At 36.7% G+C, this 22,499-nt stretch overlaps 2 protein-coding genes across 2 annotated transcripts; both read right to left on the bottom strand.

Annotated features, from left to right (window-relative positions):
- Positions 1 to 4,487: 4,487 nt before the first annotated feature.
- Positions 4,488 to 4,976, bottom strand: LOC147481901 (uncharacterized). Its single transcript, XM_086579115.1, has one exon. It carries the CDS (start codon positions 4,974 to 4,976, stop codon positions 4,488 to 4,490), a length of 489 nt encoding a protein of 162 aa, XP_086435241.1.
- A 2,704-nt stretch (positions 4,977 to 7,680) lies between these two features.
- Positions 7,681 to 8,653, bottom strand: LOC147481900 (histone H2A-like). Its single transcript, XM_086577011.1, has 2 exons — positions 8,234 to 8,653; positions 7,681 to 8,154 (listed from the first exon to the last, which is right to left on the bottom strand). Exons 1-2 carry the CDS (start codon positions 8,441 to 8,443, stop codon positions 7,900 to 7,902), a joined length of 465 nt encoding a protein of 154 aa, XP_086433137.1. The 5' UTR covers positions 8,444 to 8,653; the 3' UTR covers positions 7,681 to 7,899.
- Between the last annotated feature and the right edge of the window lie 13,846 nt (positions 8,654 to 22,499).

Here is a 22,499-nt window from a genome sequence, read left to right as displayed (position 1 = left end):
TAGCATACCGTGAAGCTTGTTTCAATTCCTTGAAAGTGAAGGCGTGAAGCAGCCATTACCACATACGACCCTCTTGATGCCTTACTATCACCCAAATCTTTATGACCATAAACCATGGGTTTGCTCATGCTGATTTTTTAATCAAAACTTGAATTTTAATCTTGTACAAGCTGGATTTTTGCACCCCAAAAGTTCATCGTAGAAGAAAAACTTCAAGCTCGCCATTAATGGTCATTTCACCATCTTCCGAATTTGAACACGCATGTTCGACGTTGGCAACTGAGTCGTCACTTTATGGCCAGTCACAAGGTTTACCAGTTCCGGCTTTACCAATTGACTGCACACTTCTAATTTCGATGTCTCACCAATCAGTTTTGACTTCTTCGATCAATTGTCAAGGCAGTTCCGGATACGTCAAGTTACAATACAGTTCCGAATTCTTCAGTAATTGACAATGTAGTTCTGAATTTTTCAATCCACAAAACAGTTTGGGGTTTGTTACGTGACAAGGTAGTACCAAACTTGGACTTCCCATAGAAGAAGTGGAGTTCATGACTAGCTAAGAAGTGGAATTTAGAACTTGGACAAGTTCCGAACATGGAGTTCCAGACTAACAAGGAAGTGAAGTTCCGAACTTCGACAAGTTCCGAACGTGGAGTTCCTGACTAGCTAGGAAGTGGAGTTACGAACTTGGACAAGTTCTGAACGTGGAGTTCCGAACTTCGACAAGTTTCGAACGTGGAGTTCCAAACTAGCTAGGAATTGGTGTTCCGAACTTAGATAAATTCTGAACGTGGAGTTCCTGACTAGCTAGGAAGTGGAGTTACGAACTTGGAAAAGTTTCGAACGTGGAGTTCCGTACTTCGACAAATTTTGAATGTGGAGTTCCGAACTTCGACAAGTTTTGAACATGGTTCTGAACTTGGACAAGTTCCGAACGTGGAGTTCTAGACTTTCTAGGAAGTAGAGTTTCGAACGTGGAGTTCCTAACTAGTTAAGAAGTGGAGTTTCGAACTTGGACAAGTTCCAAACGTGAAGTTTCAGACTAGCTAGGAAGTGGTGTTCTTTTCTCCTTATTTGCATAAATATGTATACACAGATGCCCCACTTTTCTCTCAGGCGACGGTTGCACATTCGATCGTTGAGGAAAAATGACAAAAGTGTGAATTATATTTTATACAAATTTGTATTTCGAATCTTAGAAAAACAAGGTTTTGTAGGAAAATAGGGTTTGCCCCTGTGTCAATTCCTGTAAATACCTTTAGTTTTGTTAAGAAATAAGACTTTGTAGGAACGTAGGGTGTGCCCCTGTATTATTTCCTGTAAAGTCCTTAAATGATCTGGTATGTGGTATCTAATGCATAAACCGACACTTATAAGCATAAGACATTAGAACTGCTCTTAGGAGGATAAAATCCAACCTAAGTCTAACGTTCTCCATCACACGGGGAACAACACATGAGATCATTCACTCATCATCCCGAGAAAGCTTTCTAAAGGTTCTGATACAACTTTGGCCAACATATGGGATCTCTCACCCAATATCCAAAAAGTATCCCAGCATTAAATTATAAAAGAAGCAATGCTTTGAAAAGAGAAATATAACTTATATTGAGAATTGATTGGCATAGATCATGCCCCCAGTATAGTGGAAGCAGATCCAAATTTGTGAAAATTTTGTCTTTTAGAAACTAAGAGTAGTGTAACATTACTTGGAAATAGTACATGTAAGCATCGAGATTCACCGCTGGAGGATCTTTCATGAACATCTTGTTCCTAGTTAACTTCAAAGATGTCCTCATAAGGATGAGTTAAAGTGGTAAAGTCCCTATCCTGTGGGGGTAATATATTACTTCCGAACGTGTCACCAGTCTTCTGTCTCTTGGACTTGTCTCGATAGGAATTCCTGTCGACTAACTTGTGCTCCGACTGTGGTTCCTTGGACTTCCTATCATCATATTGACTAGTAGAGCTCCTACCAACAGGAGCAGAGGTGACACTGGTTATCACTCTTTTAGGAGAAGATTCCCTATCCAATTGGTCTTCTTCGGTTCAAGATACTTATCGATCACGAGCACCGCAACTCTGTCATGTTAAGTGAGGCTTCTTTTCTTCAAAGACATGTATAGACAGAAGTGGGATCTAATCCCTTTCTAAAGGCCACAATGGCGAGGGTCTCATCGACGTTGTCAACATGCAATTGAACCTCGTTAAATCTTTTGGTGAAATCCCTGATACGCTCGTCCTTTTGGATTTTCATGTCAAACAGTGTATCAACGGTTTTAATGTAGGGTCGGTTGTAACTGAATTTCGCGAATGAAATTGATGGATAGCACCTTAAACTTCGTGAATCTTTGCCCTGGGTAGCCTTCGGTACCGAGATGAGTGCCGAAGTCCGTCAAACTTGAAGCAAAATACCGGCACAAATAATGATCTTTCGTGAGAAAGACCCACCATTGCTTGACGATAACCGAAAGCACATGAGAGACCGGATCTCCTTTGCCATTAAATTTAGAGAACTTCGGTGGTTTATAATCATGGGGATGTATCCACTCATAACATGTCGTGAAAAAGGAGTTCCAATGTCACCCTCGATTCTTGACCCGAACAACCGACTCATCCATCTTGGTTGGTTTGAACCTCGTAGTTCCTCCCAAGATTTGTGCCTTGAAATGCGTGCAAGAGTAGTTGGTTCATTAATTGGAGTTCTCTTGTTGTTGTACCTCGGACTGGACTCTCATAGTTCTCATCTTGATGATAACGTGGTTCGGTTCCCGATCGAGTGGAGGAGTTTGCAAACTGGATCGGGAACGGAGGGATTTCGAGGCAATGAGGGTTCCCTTGAAACCGAAAGTCTTCTTCGATCTTTGAGGTTGACCTCAATAGTTGTGGATTTCGGCAAACACATTCGGACGCCCATCCCTCGTATCTTGAGAACTTGAATACCAAGAGAAGCCGGTTCGTGTGAGCTCGAAAGTGTTGGGTTGGATCCAATTCGGATTATAATCCGAATCTGGTTGGTCGCTATGATACCCAAAGAAAGTAAGATATATAAGGTGTAGGGACGTAACCTCACACTGTGGTCGAGACTTGGTGGCCGAAACTGCCCCTCGTGTTTCCATCAAGAGGGAACGTGTCTTGGAGGTGAACGACCCTCCTGCGTGCTGTAGTAGTCTTGTAAAAACGCAAACGAGCCTCCGTCGACCACGTTCGCCATCACGGCATCCATGATAGCTTGGTTGGTTATGGCAGATTGGGGAGTATCGTTGTTAGGCTCATTTTCTTCATTTAATTGCTCAAAACGACGATCTCCCCACGTTCAGATTGTCTTTGAGAAGTAACATGTGGGTTATTGATCTCGTTATTCCCCTCGTTACTTTGATTCACATTGGCTCTTGTAGTAACCATGATTTTGGATCAAAGTGAAGAAAATATTTATATATTTTTTAAAGAACAACCAACCCAAAAAAAATAAAATTGATGGGTAGGAAAACCTAGAACTAAAAAAATTTCGACCAAGAAATCAAATCAATTCTGTATAGTTTCCCACAGACGGCGCCAATTGTGTGATGATTTTTCCTAATCTAGAAACACAAATATTTTGTTGATGATCAAAGAACAATGAGAAGTATTGGATCAAGAAGAAGAGAAGTAGAAGATGATGAGTTGAACCACGTTCTTTAATGGTGCCCACGATCCCTGTGAAATAGGAATCAAACTCAAAAGCGTAGTTCAACTATTCTATTTATAAGAATAGATGAGGTTTCCCAATTAGTGTTTAACTAGAAACCTGTCTCTTGTTAAGTATCACCTTGATGAATAGATAAGGTTTCCCAATTAGTGTTTAACTAGAGAGACCGTCTCTTGTTAAGTCTCATCTTGACTCTTCTAGAAGCCCCATGTTTCCCAAGTCAAATAGGTCTCCTTTATTGACTTAAACAATGAGAAAAACATGTTTAGGTTGAGTCGTAGTTAGAGCTCGAGCCTAGTAGTTGAGCTCGAATTTGGAGTTCATAGTTAGGAGTTGGTTATCTGAACCTACAACTCCAACTAGTTCCAAAGCCCACGAACCTGTTCCGAACCTAGTAGTTGAGTTCCGGATTTAGAGTTCATAGTTAGGAGTTGGTTATACGAACCTACAACTCTAACTAGTTCCAAAGTCCACAAACCTCTTCTTCTTGTCTCACTTCCGAACCTAGGAAGTAAGAGGATTTGGACTTGAAGTGTGTTCTGGTACTTTCTACCCACACCAAGACCATATCCGAGCCTTACGAAGATGCTACCACATGTTACATATCTATTTGCTAAAATATGCACACACAACTACTAAGCATTCCTGGAAACCCCCTTAGCTCGGCAACATTAAGCAACCTTGCAATGTCCTCCTAGTTTGGTTCACTTAAATATTCGGGACCAAATGCCTCCACTATATGTTAGTAGAACAATTTTACATAGGAGAGTATGGTTGATTTAGCAATGTGGAAATACTAGTCCAGAAAATCAACTGGGGTTCCGTAAGCTACCATTTGCAACGCACACAACATTTTTCCCTGAGATGACAATCTGACTTTACCAGCTGCGTCATATTTCTTCTTCCAAACATCACTATGCTGCTTTAGGCGACTCCTAATCCTCAAGAATAGCTGGCTACTCATTCGGTTGCGACTGTTGAAAATGCCTTCATCATATGTGGGATTCGGACCAAAGTAATCAGCCTTTAGACGAGCATTGCCCATGGCTCTATTACGGTTTCGATACTTGCGTCCTGCAATAGACCCTAGACGGGGCCTTTCAGATTGAATGACATTATTATAGATAGCGAGATTTGCTTGGATGCCATTAGCTGCGGTATCAAAAAAATCTTGATCTTGTTGGTAGAATTGAAGAAAATGATTTCTTCGATTAATAGCATCATTGTCTTCATTATCAGAAGAGCTGGAAGAATGATGATGAGAAAGACCAGCTCCAGAGGCCATTTTTCTTAAGGTTATACAAGAAAGAGAAAATAATGAATGAAGTAAGAATGTACATTGGAATAGTATATGTTTAAGTTTGTTTATATAGACAACTGAAATCTAAAATTGAGGTCCACATTTTTTGAGGATAAGATTTTCACAAATCATGAGATTTTTTGAGGATAAGATAGTTGATATTATTATGTTGTGAATATGATATTTTTTTACTATTAGAAAGTTACCATTACAAATTTACCTTTAGAAAGTTACTATTAAAAATTTACATTTGGAAAATAATTTTACCAATTTTATTGTAACAGTTTTACCATTGGATTGTAACAGTTATAATTTTTCATAAATTAGTATATTTGAAATTTACCATTGGAAAGTTATCGTTTCAAATTTACCTCAGGAAATTTACTGTACCAATTTTAATAATGGAAAGTTACAGTTTGAACTTTAATAATGGATATTAGAGATTGGATAATAATTGATCATGGAGATTGGAGATTGGAGATTGGAGCGAGTGGCACATTTATTTCCTGACTTGGAGCGAGTGCCACATTTATGATTTTTTAGTTATAAATACGTATCCATTCTCATCATACAATTCACACATTTCTCATTCTATTTTGAACCAACAAAAAACAAAATCTCATTCTCTCAATTTTATTCTCATTTAGTACTAAACTTGTTTTATGGCAATGTCTTCTAGGAAATCGTCATTTAATCCAATGGAAGACAATTTTGATTGAAGTATGGTTACAGTTCTCTATTGATTCAATTATCGGGATCAACCAGTCCTATAACATGTTATGGGATAATATTGTGAATCACTACGAGACAGAGAGATTGAAATTATGTTATATTCATTGAACGAAGAAAAGCTTGGAAGGTCATTGGGGAATTATCAACAAAGCTATAATTTTGTTTCGTGGTTATGTCCATCAAACTGAATCTTTTAACATTTCTAGAGCAAACAATGCACATATTGTAAGTATTAATTGTAAATTCACTAGTATTGTTAAATTTAATTTGTATTTCATTTTGTGTTACAGTTTGTATAATTTTTCTTACCATATGGCACAAGCAAAATAGATGTATGTCGAAAGGTCAACGGGTCACAAGAATTTCATCATGGATCACGCATGGGAACTATTAAAAGACAACCAGATATGGGCTTCACATTAAGTCCCACGACACCTGACATCTCCATTAACAATATGAATTTCACATCACCCGCGTCGGTAAACATTGGTGTCGAGACTGAGGCAACACCTGATTCCGATATGCCAGGAAATTCTTCGTCGACAAGGGTACAAGGGTACGTGGCCGAGACAAAGCAAAACAAGTGAAAAAAGTTGAATGACAAAATGCACCCAGTCTGAAGAATATTGAAAAAATATTCTCGACGAGCGATGGATGCTATTGAAAAATCGCGTGACTGCAGAAAAAAAAAAAACCTATGAAGTTTACGGATTCAATGAAAAAAATTATTCATGTGGTAAAAATAAAAAAGAGCCAACCCTCGCAAGATTGGAGTGTGAGTCAAAAATCATAAGCACAAATATTTTAGATATGACACCAGAAGGACAAATGTATTATAAAGGGATGAAACGTCAAATTAATCTGGACATGCAATCACGTATGTCTGGTGTATCAAGGAATCTAGACTTCACCGAATGCGACGAAAATTCCGATTGAAATTGAATATCTTTTAGAAGTGTTGTGTTTATTTCATGCTATTTTAATTTATGTGTTGTAATAATGGAATGTTTTATTTTATGTTATGCAATTTGTTTTATTTTATGATTGTCAATTAATTTGGAAAACTTTGTTTTAATTACGCAAAAACACGGCAAAATTCAATTAAATTGAATAATAAGATACATCTATAATAAAATAGAAATAATAGGGATAGTATAGTAATTCATTATTCTCATAATTACAATGTGATTTGGTGAGAACACTTCGCAAACCACTCCACTTTAAATGACACGGTATGAAATTGTATTTTGCATTCCATGCCACTTCAAATGACGCTAGGTTTTTACAAACCACACCATTTCAACTCGTATGAAATGCACTCTATTCTTTAATAATACTCTATAGAGTTATATACAAATAGGACGAAAAAACCACCACCACTCCCTCCACTATTGAGAGAATAGACTTAAAGAAAATTGTTAAACGGGGTAGAAATTCAATCAAAACTTTGCAGTCAACTTCATCTACCTGATCAGCTACAAGTCCTAGAATAGTTGAACCGTTCAAATTCAAACTACGAGAACCTAACAAATTTGCAAAACTCAAATTATAAGTCTGATTCAATGCGTTATCAACCTCTTGAACTATTGACACTACAAAATTTACAAAAAAAGCCAACACAAAACTAAGAGTAATTAGAACTTCACTACAGGTACATAAGAGTATAAGACTACAACCCTGAACCAGAGTTCAATTTAGGAATCAGGGACTATGCCCTGAACACAATTTGAAATTGACAATTGACATCCCTAACATAACTAGAACAACTCAACCCCAAAGGAAATCAAGTATTAATATCACTATTAATCAGTCAGTCAAAGTTGCCATTTCCAAACTATCAAAAACAACACCTCATTGCTACTAGTGCTAGGCTAGAGTCCCTTATCTTTAAAAGGCTCATAATCCAAACAATGCACTAACTCTTGAATCAATTGCTATCAATTCACACAATCAGATCTGAAAAAGAAGTGGATTAAACTTTCATTAAAAGAAGCGATTAGACTAATTCAACAACACATCACATATGATTAAAACATTCATTCCCAAAATCCACAACAAACAAGCAGCTTCCCATTCATTTCTAAGCATTAAACAAGCTGTTGAAATATCCCCAAAATTAGATACAAAATAGAGACATCACCTAAAAAGAAGCGGACCTAAAACCTACAGCCTAACTCTAAGCTGCTGCAGTACCCTTCTTGGGAGACTTGGTTGCCTTGGTTGGAGACTTGGGTTCCTTAGTTGCCTTTTCAGCAGTCTTCTTAGGCAAAAGAACTGGGTTAATATTAGGCAGAACACCACCATGAGCAATAGTCACATGAGCTAACAACTTCCCCAACTCCTCATCATTCCTAATTGCTAATAAAATATGCCTTGGATTAATTGTCCTCTTCTTATTATCCCTTGCTGCATTTCCAGCCAACTCCAAAACCTAAATTCAAGAAACCCCCAATATTAGATCTAAGAAATTAAAAAATGTGTACAAACTTTATGACATAATTATTATTTACCTCAGCAGCAAGATATTCAAGAACGGCAGCGAGATAAACAGGAGCACCAGTACCGACACGTTTAGCATAACGGCCGACTTTCAAGAACCTAGCGAGTCGTCCAACAGGGAACTGAAGACCGGCTTTGACGGAACGGGAAACACTTTTCTTCTTGGGCCCACCAGCTTTCCTTCCTGCAGCTCCTTTCTTAAACTTTCCAACAACTTCCATTTCTTTCTTATGGGTTTTTTAGACAACGGAAAAATAAATGGAGAGGTTTTCGGGTGAGTTTGATGAGTTGTTGGTGCTGTCTTATCGGTATGGTGACGGTGCGTTTATATAGTGTGTTTTCTAGCTAGCGCATTGCTTTCGGGATTGAGAAATGAAAGATTATGGTCGTTGGATGGTATTTGTATCGATGGTGACGGTAGCTTTGGTTGTGATCCTCGTAGTCAGAAATGGACCAATAGGGAGGCATGCTTTTGTTAGTTTGAATTAGTCAATTGTTTACTGAGAAGGACTGGTGGAACACACTTTTTTGCGACCTGGGGGCTGATTGTTTGATTACGAAAAACTGATTTAAGAAATTCAGTTTTTAGCTACTAAGGTATGCCCGTGCATACGACCCGTGAGACCTCAATGCGCCTACTGTGCTACCGACGACTCGTTTGCTTTTCGCAAAGGCGCATGACGTCAAAAACGCGTGTCTTCAAGATTTAAACAACACGCCGCGCCGGCCTAAGGCCGGTAGCGCAAAGACGAAACAACTTCGTCGCTTTCTACAAGAAAGTGTATGTGCGCTCTTCTTCGCACTTAAACAACTCGTCGCGGCGCAAGGCCAGCCCAATTGCCCATTATCCATAAGCCCAATAACATCAATTGGGTCAGCCAATTGTGTAGTACCATGTCAAATTTGGAGGCCCAATAGTTTATAAACCCAGCCTTTTGGCTGATTTTTGGATGCCTACCCCCACTATTACAATTTTTTTTTTTAATTAAGCCCATGCTCATGGTTCCAAGGCCATAAAAGATTCAACCCATAAAAATTTTGTCCAGTGTTAACCTTTTTGTGTGGGGGTGGGTGAGGTGAAAAAAACTGTTTAACTCACCCCATAAAAGCTTTTTAATTCACCCTCCATGAGTTTTGAGTGGCTATGGTTAGGGGGTGTGTCGACCACGTCTCACCTTATGACGTGGAATCTGTCCTCCCACTCCTCCCTGTTTTGTTAGATAGATAGTTTCACTTGACGAGTCATCAAGTGGAACCAATATAGAATTGAGTTTTGTGATTACGAGAGAGTATGAACGATGTAGATAACTAGATATAATAGAATTGAGTTTTGTGATTACAAGATAGTATGAACGATGTAGATAACTAGATATAGTTCAATTTTAGCAATTTAGCCAATGGATTTTGGAAAGAAAAACACTAAAAATACATATAAGTAGAGTAAGTATCCACACTAAAAATACATAAAAGTAGAGTAAGTATCCGACTACACGTACTACTAACAAAAAAAAAATTAAAACATCAACTTAATTTAAGGATTACAAGAAATTGGTTTCAAGGCCTAATTTCAATTCAAAACAATTCTAGAGGACAGAGTTTTTTTATAATCACTCACAAGGACAAATTTTGGGTGAAAATAACCCTCAAGGACAAATGGCTTGGATTTGAAATAAATATTTTCCAATTTTACCCTTTCTGTCATTTTACTATGAACAATGAGTGTTCATACCTTCTGATGATGTATGAACAATGAACAATGATTGTTCATACCCAAATATGTATGAACAATAATTGTTCATATGAACATTGATTGTTCATATATACCCTAATATATGTATGAACAATGACTGTTCATAGCTCATGTTGATGTATGAACAATGATTGTTCATACCATAAATAAGTATGAACAATTATTATTCATACTCCAATAAGTGTTCTTATTGATCATACATTATGTTTAGGTATGAACATTGATTGTTCATATATCCCAAATAGGTATGAACAATGAACAATCATTGTTCATACCCACACTCCAATAAGTGTTCTTATTGATCATACATTATGTTGAAGTATGAACATTGACTGTTCATACCTCATATTAATGTATGAACAATCATTGTTCATACCTCCAATAAATATTCTTATTGATCATACATTATGTTGAGGTATGAATATTGATTGTTTATACCCCAAATAGGTTTAAACAATGATTGTTCATAGCTCATGTTGAGGTATAAACAATGATTGTTCATCCAATAGGCGTTTTTACTGATCATACATTATGTTGAAGTATGAACAGTGATTGTTCATACCCCAAATAGGTATGAACAATCAACAATGATTGTTTATATGAACAATGAGTGTTCATAGCTCATGTTAATATATGAACAGTGATTGTTCATACCCCAAATAGGTATGAACAATCGTTGTTCATACTGTTCATACTATATACACTGGGTCGTTTTGGTTGGGCCAAACCGTTTATTATTTAATACTAGGGGTATACTTGACATTTCATCTACCCGAGCCGTTTTTAATTTCACGTCAAGAGTATACTTGACATTTCATCTACCCGGTCCTTGTGAGTAATTAAAAAAAAAAGGTGTCCTCTCGAGTTATTTTTACCCCCGATTTGTCCTCTAGAGTTACTCTGTTAAGGATTATCCCATTATGAATTTCAAGGACAATCTGATCTTTTGGCACGAATAAAGTGTAATACTGGGAGCCATCTCAAACACTTTTCACGTAATACACTTGGACTTAGGGTTGGGCTAGCCCGACCCGAATATGTGCAGCCCATAATGATTTGGGACGAGCTCTAGCCCAATTGCCAACTCTAGCTCATAGTTAGTAATTTGTAGTGCAGCAAAAATTCGATACGGAAAGTATTCGAATAAAATTCGAGCATCGACAAGAATTCGTTAATTCAATTCGGATTAAAAAAAATAGAAACAACAAAAATTCAATTCGTGTGTAATTCGAGAATACATACCAAGCTAAAAGTAACGGATATGAGGATATAAATGTGAAGTGACCCAATCCCCCTCCCAATTTTCCCACGCACCATTAGTTTATGACAATTTTCTTTTGGATAAAGTCCCTCTTTTAATAAACATCTTTTTTACTTTCCTTTTTTAATTATCTTTTACCTTATGTTTTTTGTTCCTTTTAAAACTGACTTCCATTTTTTTTTTTGAATTTTAAATAGTACATGATAGGTAATTAGACAACCTAAATTAATAAGCTTATTTAACCCTATTATAATAACCGCAAGCGCACATCTATCGTTGAAAATAGATGGCAAACGGGTCGATCCCACAGGGATTGCTTCTTAGAACAATTGAGTACTAGAATATCTCCTAACCTAATCCGAACAAGGTTTGTTTTATAAAGATTTGAATTAACTATTACTAAACCTAATCAATTTAATTAACTATGAAAGCAATAAACTAAAGAATTGAGTATTATCAATTTGAGATAATTCTAGGACTATGGACTCCATCTTAAACCATTGTTTGCAATTTTAGAATCAAATTCAAAATTTCAGTTTTTATACGATTAGCATTATTGATGAGTATCAACTGCTTTCTCGATGTTGTGAACGTGATAATTCCTTTTTTTTTTTTTTAAATAAGCGTGGTTTATGGCATATCCTAACCTGTATTATTTAAGATAACCTTGAGTACATTTTTCCATTTTTGTCCTCTTCTATAATCTTGGACAGACAGTCATCAAAGGGTGGAAAAAAATACATGTATCTTTTTTAACAAATATGTATCTTCTAGCAGTTCCACACTATGGTCAAGTTCAAATAATTATTTGTCTTCTTACAGCACGAGTATTAAACAAACTTGACTCAAACAGTTAAAACATGCTTAATTAATAACGGCAGATATCAAACTATATCGCATGCATCACATACAATATGAAAAATTGAATCTTAGCTATGAACTTACGAATAGTGAAAAGTTTATTGAACATGAAGCCTACTGAATATCATAGAAAGCAATCTCAAAATACTAACATAATTTAAGACTCCGTCTGTCCTAGGCTGAATTTAGTTACACATAACAAATAAGAGAACAAAAGTTAAAGGTGAAGAAACCATCACTAAACGGATGTTGCTATGTTGGTTCTTCTTCTTCTCCACTTCGTCTGCTCTACAGCTACTCTGCACAAGAATAGCTCATACTCCAACTTCAAAAGATGTGATCATCTTTACTCTTGGTCTCCCTTTGTTTATATAGAGTTTGGTTTAGGGTATCCAATAGAGTTTGATTGGAATTGGAACTTCTTATTCGGTCGAGTCTGCGAGAGATTAGGAAAGAGCTGCCGGGTTTCTAATTACTGTTTCTATGTGTACCGATAAAAGGAAAAACGATAGTTTTACCTACGATTAAGTAATTAAACTCAAATGTAAGTAAAACTAAATGAATTTCTTATTGCTAATGTATCAAAGTTCTACTCTCGTTATCGTTCAATATGTGGAGTAGAGAATTCGTTCCACTCCTAGCTCATTTAGATGTGAACACTTCATAGTTTATGTAATTCTAACAAAAATCAGTGAGAATAATGGATTTGAATTTAACTACGATGGTGAATTAACTAATCAAAAGGTTATAAATCAAACGATGGCAATTCAATACTAGAATGACAATATGAGAAGGAATTAGGGGAATTTGATTTCACCTTGAGTCGACTTAATAAACTAACATAGAATTGTTGTAATCCAAATTGCAATGTTTTCACATAACAATTAGGTATTGTTCATGGCAATCTCTACCAACTAACAATCAGCATGTGAAGCAATCAAACTCATTCTCATGGTGAACTAATTACTTTCTAGAATGGAATAGATTATTAAAACCATTTCTACACTAACATAGTCAAGTTTTCCTCAAGACTTCCTCAAACCCCTCTAATGTAGGTTTTAGCCTTGATTCATTAAACTATCATTTCTAGAATAAGAACAATAAGAACAAGACATTATTTAATGAATAACAATTACTTTATTAATCTAATGAACAATAGGAACAAGACAGTATTGAAAGAATAATAATTACTTTATTAATCTAATTGAAAGAGTCTAAGAATTAAACTAAATTTATGAATGAAATTAAGACAAAACTAAAACTAACTAAATAGTGAATTATAAAGTAAGTTTATCAATTATCTAACTAAGTAACTTCATAGCTAAGCCTTAGTCCTCTTTATATAGAAGAGGCTAGATCCATAATTTCATGCATGGGATTAGGAGCCATGTTTTGGGCTGGAAAATCGAACCCAAAACCTCATTACTTCAGTCCACAAAGGGGTTTTTAGCTGGAATGACTTCAACAATAGCTTTTTCATCCACTTGTGCTCCTCTGATTGGGTTAAGACTTAGATCATTAGAAATCTATTTCCGAGCCGGTCGTTTTGACATATAGTAAGTCCAATTCCGAGGTCTGAGTCTAAAGATACGGCCTGCGGAAGTTCTTTTGACTTTTTTGCGCTATTTCTGCCCGCGTTGACTTTGACTTTTCAGTTTTGACCGGGCTTTAAAAAGGCTCTTTCTCCTTGAATCTAGGGCTTTAATCATAGAACTTCATAGCAACCAACTTTTGCTCCTTTATCTCGCAAAAAGGACGCATTTCTTCATATATTCGACTCCAATGCCTGGAATGCACAAGAGCACGATAACAATACTAACTCCTACTTATTAATCACATAATTGGTCTAAAAGCAATATTGTTAAGGGGTTAAAACTACACTTTTAGGCTCTTATCAAACCACCCTCAAACAGAATTTTGCTTGTCCTCAAGCAAATATGAGAAATTAAAATAAGTGACCAAAAATGGAGTTCTAAGTAATCTCGTTTCGCCGAGTGCGATTGTATTGACCATATGCAACAAGGCCTTAAACCACTAGGAATTCCCTAGTGGACGAGTTATAGCCTCGTGAGAGTTTTCCAGTGAAGGTACTCACAAACTTCATTTATACTACAACGACTAAGAAATATAATTACTGTTTCCTTATTTATTCTCAAATATCTATACATCTCATTAGCAATGAATACAGAATAATCAAGTCGAAACCTAAACTAATATGTGCATAATAATCAATTATCTACGGATATACATATATATAATGAACTATGCTATGTAATGCAGTAACAAGTCCGTTTCTAAAACTTTGGAATAACGTTCTTAAGTAGGTCCTCACATAAATGTCAAGACAAAAACCACTCTGATTTTTTCGCTCAAGTTTCGCTACTCCAGTATGCAGTGGGCACACTTTACCATATCATCTCAATGACACACAAGGAAGCCGGAGTCGATCAAACACATCTGCCACTTACTATCACACTAACCTATTCCTAATTTAGCTAGAGGTCTTTATTAGGTGTTGCGGGGATTAGGAGATGGTTTAAGAAGAAAAGAAATGGATATTCAAAAAGAACCAGTCTGAGATAATAGAATCTTCATATTACGTAACCAGAGAAAACCTTGTTCTTACTTTGCTTCTACACTTTGTTTCCATCTTTAGTCATTTTTTTTTTCTTTTGGCTTTTGGCTTTTGACTCTTTTGATTCTGTTTTTGGAGTTCTAATTTTTATTTTATTTTTTTCTTTTCTTTAGATGAAAACTTTCTTTTCTTATTTAAAGCAACTAACAAATTCTTGATTTCAAAGGTCTTTTTCTTATCTATTCTTCATCTCTATTCTCAGACTTATTCAAAGATGGGTATGTTGATTTTTATTTTTATTTTGTTTTGTATAAAAGGGTAAAGGATTTGCGGTTTATGAAAGGCTAAAGAAAGGCTCAGAGGGGTGACTAGCGGAAATAATTTTATATAGGTTTGAATTTCTGGCTATATCGATCCAAAGAGGGCCTAAATTCTCGCTTAGGATATGACATAGTGATCAAGCAAGTGGACGTGTGATTTCTCTATTCGGAATTTACTTCTCTCTTGTGTCATTTCTCAAATATTTCATTCATATAAGGCTTTAGGCTATATTCTCACAGGATTTGTAGAATAAGTACTCTAGCCTAGATTTCAGAAACTTACATGTCAATACAAACATAGATACTCATGCAATATATTTATAGAAAGATACAAAGATTATTACCTACATATTAATCTAAGTTTCTAAAAATTATTCTAATGCAACAGCTACCGTGAAACTTCTAGATTATTAAGAGCATAGAAAGAAAGCAATACCAATATTCCTAAGTGTATAATATAAACTTTTTATTTATATTTTTGATTTTTTTACTAGAAAACAAGTGCATATTGTACATATCTCTATCCTAACAGGTGCCTTAAATTACTGGTGTTTCTATGCCACCCCCAAACAAAAGCATGCTTTGTCCTCAAAGTATTGAAATAAAAAGGGTAGAAAAATACCATGGAAACACGTGAAATTTTGGAACATCTACAAAACAAAGTTAAAACATACTAATATAGATAAATAAAAACAGACGCAACTCTATATGAGTTCCATCCGTTATGGGGTTACAAAAAGTAAATTGCTTGGGACATAAACAGACACGAGCAAAAATAAAAATTACCTATTATCCAGCATTTAGGCGTCGTCATCCTCATCTACATAGAAGCGAGGTCTTTTTGCGTCTTGCCACGCCATGATAACTTGCCAAGCCTCTCTCCATGTATCATCAACCCGTTCTAGCCTGTTAAGTGTTACTCGATCTGATCAGGTGGAAGGAGCAACCCATTGAGGTTGTAATTTCCATCCCAGCCAAGTCATAACACGAAACGAACGAACAACGCAATTGGTGGGTCTCATCATTTCAACCCCAACCCAATCCGTGTAGTGGGTACAAAAATCAGGGAAAAAATAGCACATGATACGACAAACCAAAACAGGCATAAGAAAGTACTTATGCCTCATACTATGGCCTCTAGCTAGACTAGCCACTAAAACCTTGGGAATGTCATATAGGAAACATCCCTCAGTTAAAGCAAGGAAAACGTTACCAGCGATATTATGGACAGAAGTAAACTGCCAATCCCCTAAAATATTCATTATAATGAAAAACATGGTAAGGCCTACGTTCAGGGACAGACTACCAAGGGCTATGTTATACTGCCCTCGGTCCATTACACGAAAAACTCCTCCCCCATAGGTCTCGTGAAAGTACTTATAGTTATAAAGGTATGCATTATTAGTTAGATATCCCCATGAGTTTGTAGGAACAAGCATAGGCAGTTCCACAACAAAAGCAACCAAAAACTTACTGAATTCCATTGTCGTATCATTAACTAAGATAGAAAACCTTTGTTCTCCATCTGGGTGACAAAAGAACTTTGAATTATTATAGATATATTCAGTAAGTTAAGGTGAATACGAGTTATTAGGACTTACCAATAGATGTTGCCATTTTGACTGCACAATTCAATCATGGAACCATCTTCCATAGGTGTCACTTCAGAACAAATCTTCAAAAGACTGCTCAGGTATGATATGAGGGGATGTCATCACAACAATTACACTCTAGGATTGCTGAAAACAAGCTCGGAAAACTCCACAAAAAATCAGAAGTGAAACTGACTGCAAAGGCCAAGGAGCGGGGTGCGCTCTTGCCTTGCTCGACTTCCAGGCACTTCAGCTTGTGGCGCACTCAAAATTTGCCTAAGATGGGCACGGGACGCGCTCTTGCCTTGCTTGACTTCCAGGCATTTTAGCACGGGGCGTGCTCTAGGTTAAGCAGACCAAGGGGCGTGGCGCGCTCCGTGTACCTTGAGTGCTCTAAAGTGAAAAACAAAGGAGAAAAAATTGAGAGGTTCAAGGTGAGAGATGCGAAGTGAGAGGTGTGGTTTGTAAGTGTAGAGTGAATCAATAATTTATAGAGGCTTAATTTCTAAAACAAATTCTACAAGTTTCCCAAATTGTTAAGGCAATTGATGAAAACAAAATATTTCTAAAAACCAAAATAGAAACAGACTAGGTGCATGTTCCAAATTTAAAACAATAGCTTTTTGGTTAAAAATTAAAATAGCAGCTTCCTAATTCTATTCATTGAAATTCCATCACTACAACACTATACAATCTTATCCACACCAAATTTGGCAACATTCCCGCACAGCTCATATTTTCACAATTTGCAAAATTAACTTCTAAAACAGTGGATAAGGATAAAAGCAATACTAAAAATAATAATACCACCCCCAAACAATTCAGAAAGGTGGGATTCATGGAAAAATCATCGCATGCTTGGACAAAAACCAAATTAAATTAAAATTTTAACTAACAATCAAATATTCAAAACAATTACATAATCCAAATCTAACTAATAAACTAAACAACTCGAAATAAAATTCTACTGAAAATAGGGAAATTTCCTAAACACATCACAAATAGACTACGAGCCACGAGACGAAGATGGTTCCGAGTCATCAGTCCTGCGTCGAATACGCTCATGCCTATCAGACTCGTTAGAAGTAGAACTTTGATAGGGTGGCAAGCATCGTAGAACTTCCACTTGGAACTTCCGCTGACTCTCTAGATATGTGTTCATGGATTCCTCGTGCTCCTTATCTCGTTGGACTAAGGTGTCCACGGTAGTCCTGAGCTCCTCATAATTCTGATGGAGGCTAACTTGCCTAGTCCGGATGTCTTCACAAATGGTGTTAATAGAATGCTGACCACGATGAATCAATGCCATGCATTCTATATCAGAGGTAGCCTTTTCCAAGGCATCGGCTTCAAAACATGTCGTGTCTTCCTCTTCATTATCCGAATCGACAACCCTATTCTCAGGCAACCTCCATGTCTTCTGGATACAATCCGAATAAATTTTTGCATTTGAATGCAATTTCAACATAATCCGCTCAGATTTCGGTTTAGCACCAAATAACAGCATGAGCTTAGTAATCAATGCAGGGTAGGGTGCGAAATGGATTCCAACACCTCTAATAATATTTAACACAAAGTCGAGGATGCAAAAATCATACCTCTTCTTCTGCAATACCCACAGAACATGCAGACAGTTCAAACTGATATCGTTGACCTTCGAGGTGCCAATGATGTTCTTACTAACCCACTGAGCTACTGCCAGCTGGCTGGTTCTCAGAGACGACTGTCGAGCACAATGTAACCTCGCATTGTACTCTCCTTCCAAAACTGTCTCTCCCATCAATGCCTCTATCCCACCCTAATACGATTCTTGTATTGTGATTACGAGGTTATGTCTATAACTAACGTCCATAATCCTAGACAACATACCCGTACAAACTTCTCTCCTCGTCGCATTCACCTTCACAAAAATCCTCCTACCCTCAATTTCCCTCTTCTTGTAAAAATCCAAAACCAAATCCGGATGGTAAAAATCAGTCTCCTTATACCAAAACCCTTGCCACCTCTTTCTTTGCATCTCATCATTGTAAAATGGTGCAAACTGTTCCGTTTTGAAAACTTGTTCAGGAAGGATTTTGCGTTTTTGGGCCATTGATGTTTGAAATCGAAAATTGGTGGTAGTTGAAGGTAGGGGAAAGTAAATTGATCAAAGAACGAATTGTGGTTTGAGTGGAGTGGGCTGATTGATTGGAATTCGAAAATATATATATATATATATATATATATATATATATATATATATATATATATATATATATATATATATTTTTTTTTTGTGGTTCATTCGAACCGATGGAGGATGGGAAGATGAACGGGGGGGTTGTTTAAGCCTTTGTGTTTTTGGAGTGGGGGAATCGGTGTAGCTTTTGTTTATTTATTTATTTTCTTGTTCTTGGTTCGTTAATGGAGGCTGATAGAGGCGGAGTGGAGAAGAAGAACGCGATGCATTTTTGGGTAATTCTGTAGACTCACGTGCGACGCACGTGACTACAAGAGTTTGGGCCCAAGCCCAAATAATTTTGGAAAATGCCCATTCTGTCCTAAAACTGAATTTATCGACTCGTTAAAGGTCCGATATTTGCGAATGAGCTATGAAAACGATTAGGAGAGAATTTTCAATCCAATGATCCATAAAACACTCTATTCGATCTAATTGAGGTTGACATATAAAAAGATGGGAAATGCCTTGAAGTGCGTGCATGACATAAGTTATGTGAACAAATGAAATCTAAAGTTATAGCTGGTGTCAACCCGAATCAAAATACTATTAAACGGCATAAACAACAAGAATAGGAAGTTGAGAGATCAAGAAAAGAAAAGACCAAACACCTCACCCCCAAACAAATTTTTAACAACGAAGTTTGAAAATTTGTTTTACAACGTGGGTCTTTTAAAGTCAGATTCTCGAGACTTTCTAGATTACTATTTTTATGGTTTTAATATTTTTTTACTTTTTATTAATATGGATTAATCTAAGGGAAAACAATAAAGCAATAAAGACATAATTCACACCATAGATAAACATGATTCAAAAACCGAGAAAACATGCAAGAGTGGAAAACGTGAATTATGTTAACCGTGGACTTAGGATCCGGTACTTACAGCCACACACTCTATAGTGAGGGCCTGGTTACCTGAATGGTGCACTTACCAATATATGGAAGTGAAAGGAAGTACACCAAGCAACAAAGGTCAGTCATCATAGACAGGGTCCTGTAAAAGGACATCCTCCACATCAGGAGACATTAACTCGTGAAAATATTTTAACCGTTGGCCATTGACTTGAAAGGTATTGTTGTCCTTGGGATTTACCGAGGTGATTGCCCCGTAAGGGGTAACTTCAGTAACCAAAAAAGGACCAGACCAATGAGTTTTTAATTTCCTTGGGAAAATATGCAAACGGGAGTTGTAAAGCAAGACCTTTTGACCAACCACAAACTCTTTGCTCAAAATTTGCTTATCATGAACACGTTTCATGTTATCTTTATAATCCTTTGCGAGATCATAAGAATCGCTACGGATTTCTTTAAGCTCATTTAATTGTAATTTGCGCTTGACACCCGCCTCATCAAAATTGAAGTTAAGGTTTTTTATAGCCCACATAGCATGGTGCTCCAATTCGACGGGCAAGTGACAAGGTTTTCCAAATACAAGTCTAGAGGGAGACATACCTATAGGAGTTTAAAAAGCAGTCCTATACGCCTATAAGGCATCAGTTAGACGCTTAGACCAATCTTTCCTATCAGGATTTACTGTTGTTTCTAATATTTTTTTGATTTCCCTATTAGAGACTTCTACCTGGCCACTAGTTTGTGGATGATAAGGAGTTGCCACCTTATGGGTAACTCCATACTTTTTTTACTAGAGAAGCAACAACTCTGTTGCAAAAATGTGTTCCGCTATCGCTAATGATGGCTTTAGGAATGCCAAACCGACGAAAAATGTATTCCTTAACAAAAAACACAACTGTCTTATGGTCATTGCTATGGCAAGCCATGACCTCTATCCATTTGGAAACGTAGTCCACGACAACAAGAATATAAATAAAACCGTGGGAAACAGGAAAATGACCCATGAAATAAATGCCCTAGACATCAAAAATTTCTACCACCATAATGAACACACGTTTTGCAATGCACTTAGGCATCTTTAAAAAGGGTAGGCCAATAAAACCCACATTGAAGAACTTTAGTAGCTGTTTTTATACCACTAAAATGGCCACCACACTCTTTGTCATGGCAGAACAATAGAACCTTATTATATTCCTAATGGGGAATACAACGACGAATAATTTGATCCGCACAATACTTAAAAAGGTAGGGCTGATCCCAGTAGTATAGCTTAACTCTGGTCAAGAACTTCTTACGTTCATTTCTTGACCAAACATCAGGAATAATATCAGAAGCTAAATAATTCACAATATCAGCATACCATGGTGCAGAAAAAATAACATACAGATGCTCATCAAGAAAAGAGTCCGGTATGGACTCAGAATCACTATCATCGTCATTTGTTAGTCTAGATAAGTGGTCGGCAACTATATTTTCGACCCCTCTTTTGTCCTTAATTTCTAAGGTGAACTCTTGCAGGAGAAGAATCCATCGGATCAATCTCTGTTTAGCATCCTTCTTCTCGAGAAGGTACCTAAGGGCTGCATGGTCCGTGTAAACTAAAGTCTTAGTACCAACCAAATAAGGATGAAACTTATCTAAAGCATAAACGACAGCTAAATTTTTTTTTCCGTAGTTGTATAATTTCTTTGAGCATCGTTTAAAGTTTTACTAGCATAATAAATAACAGTTGACTTATTATCTAGTTTCTGTCCCAAGACAGCACCAACAGCATAATCACTAGCATCACACATGAGTTCAAAAGGTTTAGACCAATCGGGAGGCTGTATAATCGGTGCAGATGTTAAAGCGGCTTTTAAAGTTTCAAAAGCCTGTTTACAATTATAATTGAAATAAAAAATGGCATCCTTTAAAAGCAGATTAGTTAATTAAATGCCTAGCTATTTTTGAAAAATCCTTGATAAAACGCCTATAAAAACCTACATGGCCTAGAAATGCTCTAATGTCACGGACAGTCTGTGGTATAAGTAGAGACGTTATCTTATTTAATTTGGCTTTATCTACTTTGATGCCATCACTAGATACAATATGCCCTAACACTATTCTTTTTTTTTTTTTTTTTTTACCATAAAATGACATTTTTCCCAATTTAAAACCAGACTCTTCTCTTCACACCGTGTCAAAACCTTAGATAGGTTAGATAGGCAGTCAGTGAAAGAGTCTCCATAGATAGAAAAATCATCCATGAAAATTTCCATGAAGTTCTCTACCATGTCACTAAAAATATAAAGCATACACCGCTGGAAGGTACCAGGAGTATTACAAAGGCCAAAAGGCATTCATTTATAGGCATATGTTCCAAAAGGACATGTGAATGTAGTCTTTTCCTGGTCATTAATATCGATAATAATCTGAAAATAGCCAGAGTAGCCATCTAAAAAATAATAATAAGCATGACCAGTTAGACGTTCGAGCATCTGATCTATAAAGGGTAAAGGAAAATGATCCTTTCGTGCATGTCATGGCATTTAAACGTCTGTAATCAATACAGATCCTCCATTTTATAGGGACTCGTGTGGAAACATATTCACCCTTAGCATTACGTACCATGGTAACATCCAATTTCTTAGGAACTACATGAATGGGATTTACCTATTCGCTATCGGAAATGGGATATATGATACCCACATCGAGTAACTGTAAGACTTCTTCCCTGACCACCTCTTTCATGGCAGGGTTCAAGCGATGCTGAGGTTCGTGAGAAGTCTTTGCATTATCCTTTAAATGGATATGATGTGTGCATACATTAGGGCCAATCCCCTTAATATCATCTAGGGACCAACCAAT

Source organism: Coptis chinensis, chromosome 8 (genome assembly GCF_015680905.1).
Source record: "Coptis chinensis isolate HL-2020 chromosome 8, ASM1568090v1, whole genome shotgun sequence".
Lineage (NCBI taxonomy): Eukaryota > Viridiplantae > Streptophyta > Magnoliopsida > Ranunculales > Ranunculaceae > Coptis > Coptis chinensis.
Note: the sequence above shows the minus strand (reverse complement) of the source record. Positions and strands in the feature narration are given on the sequence as shown.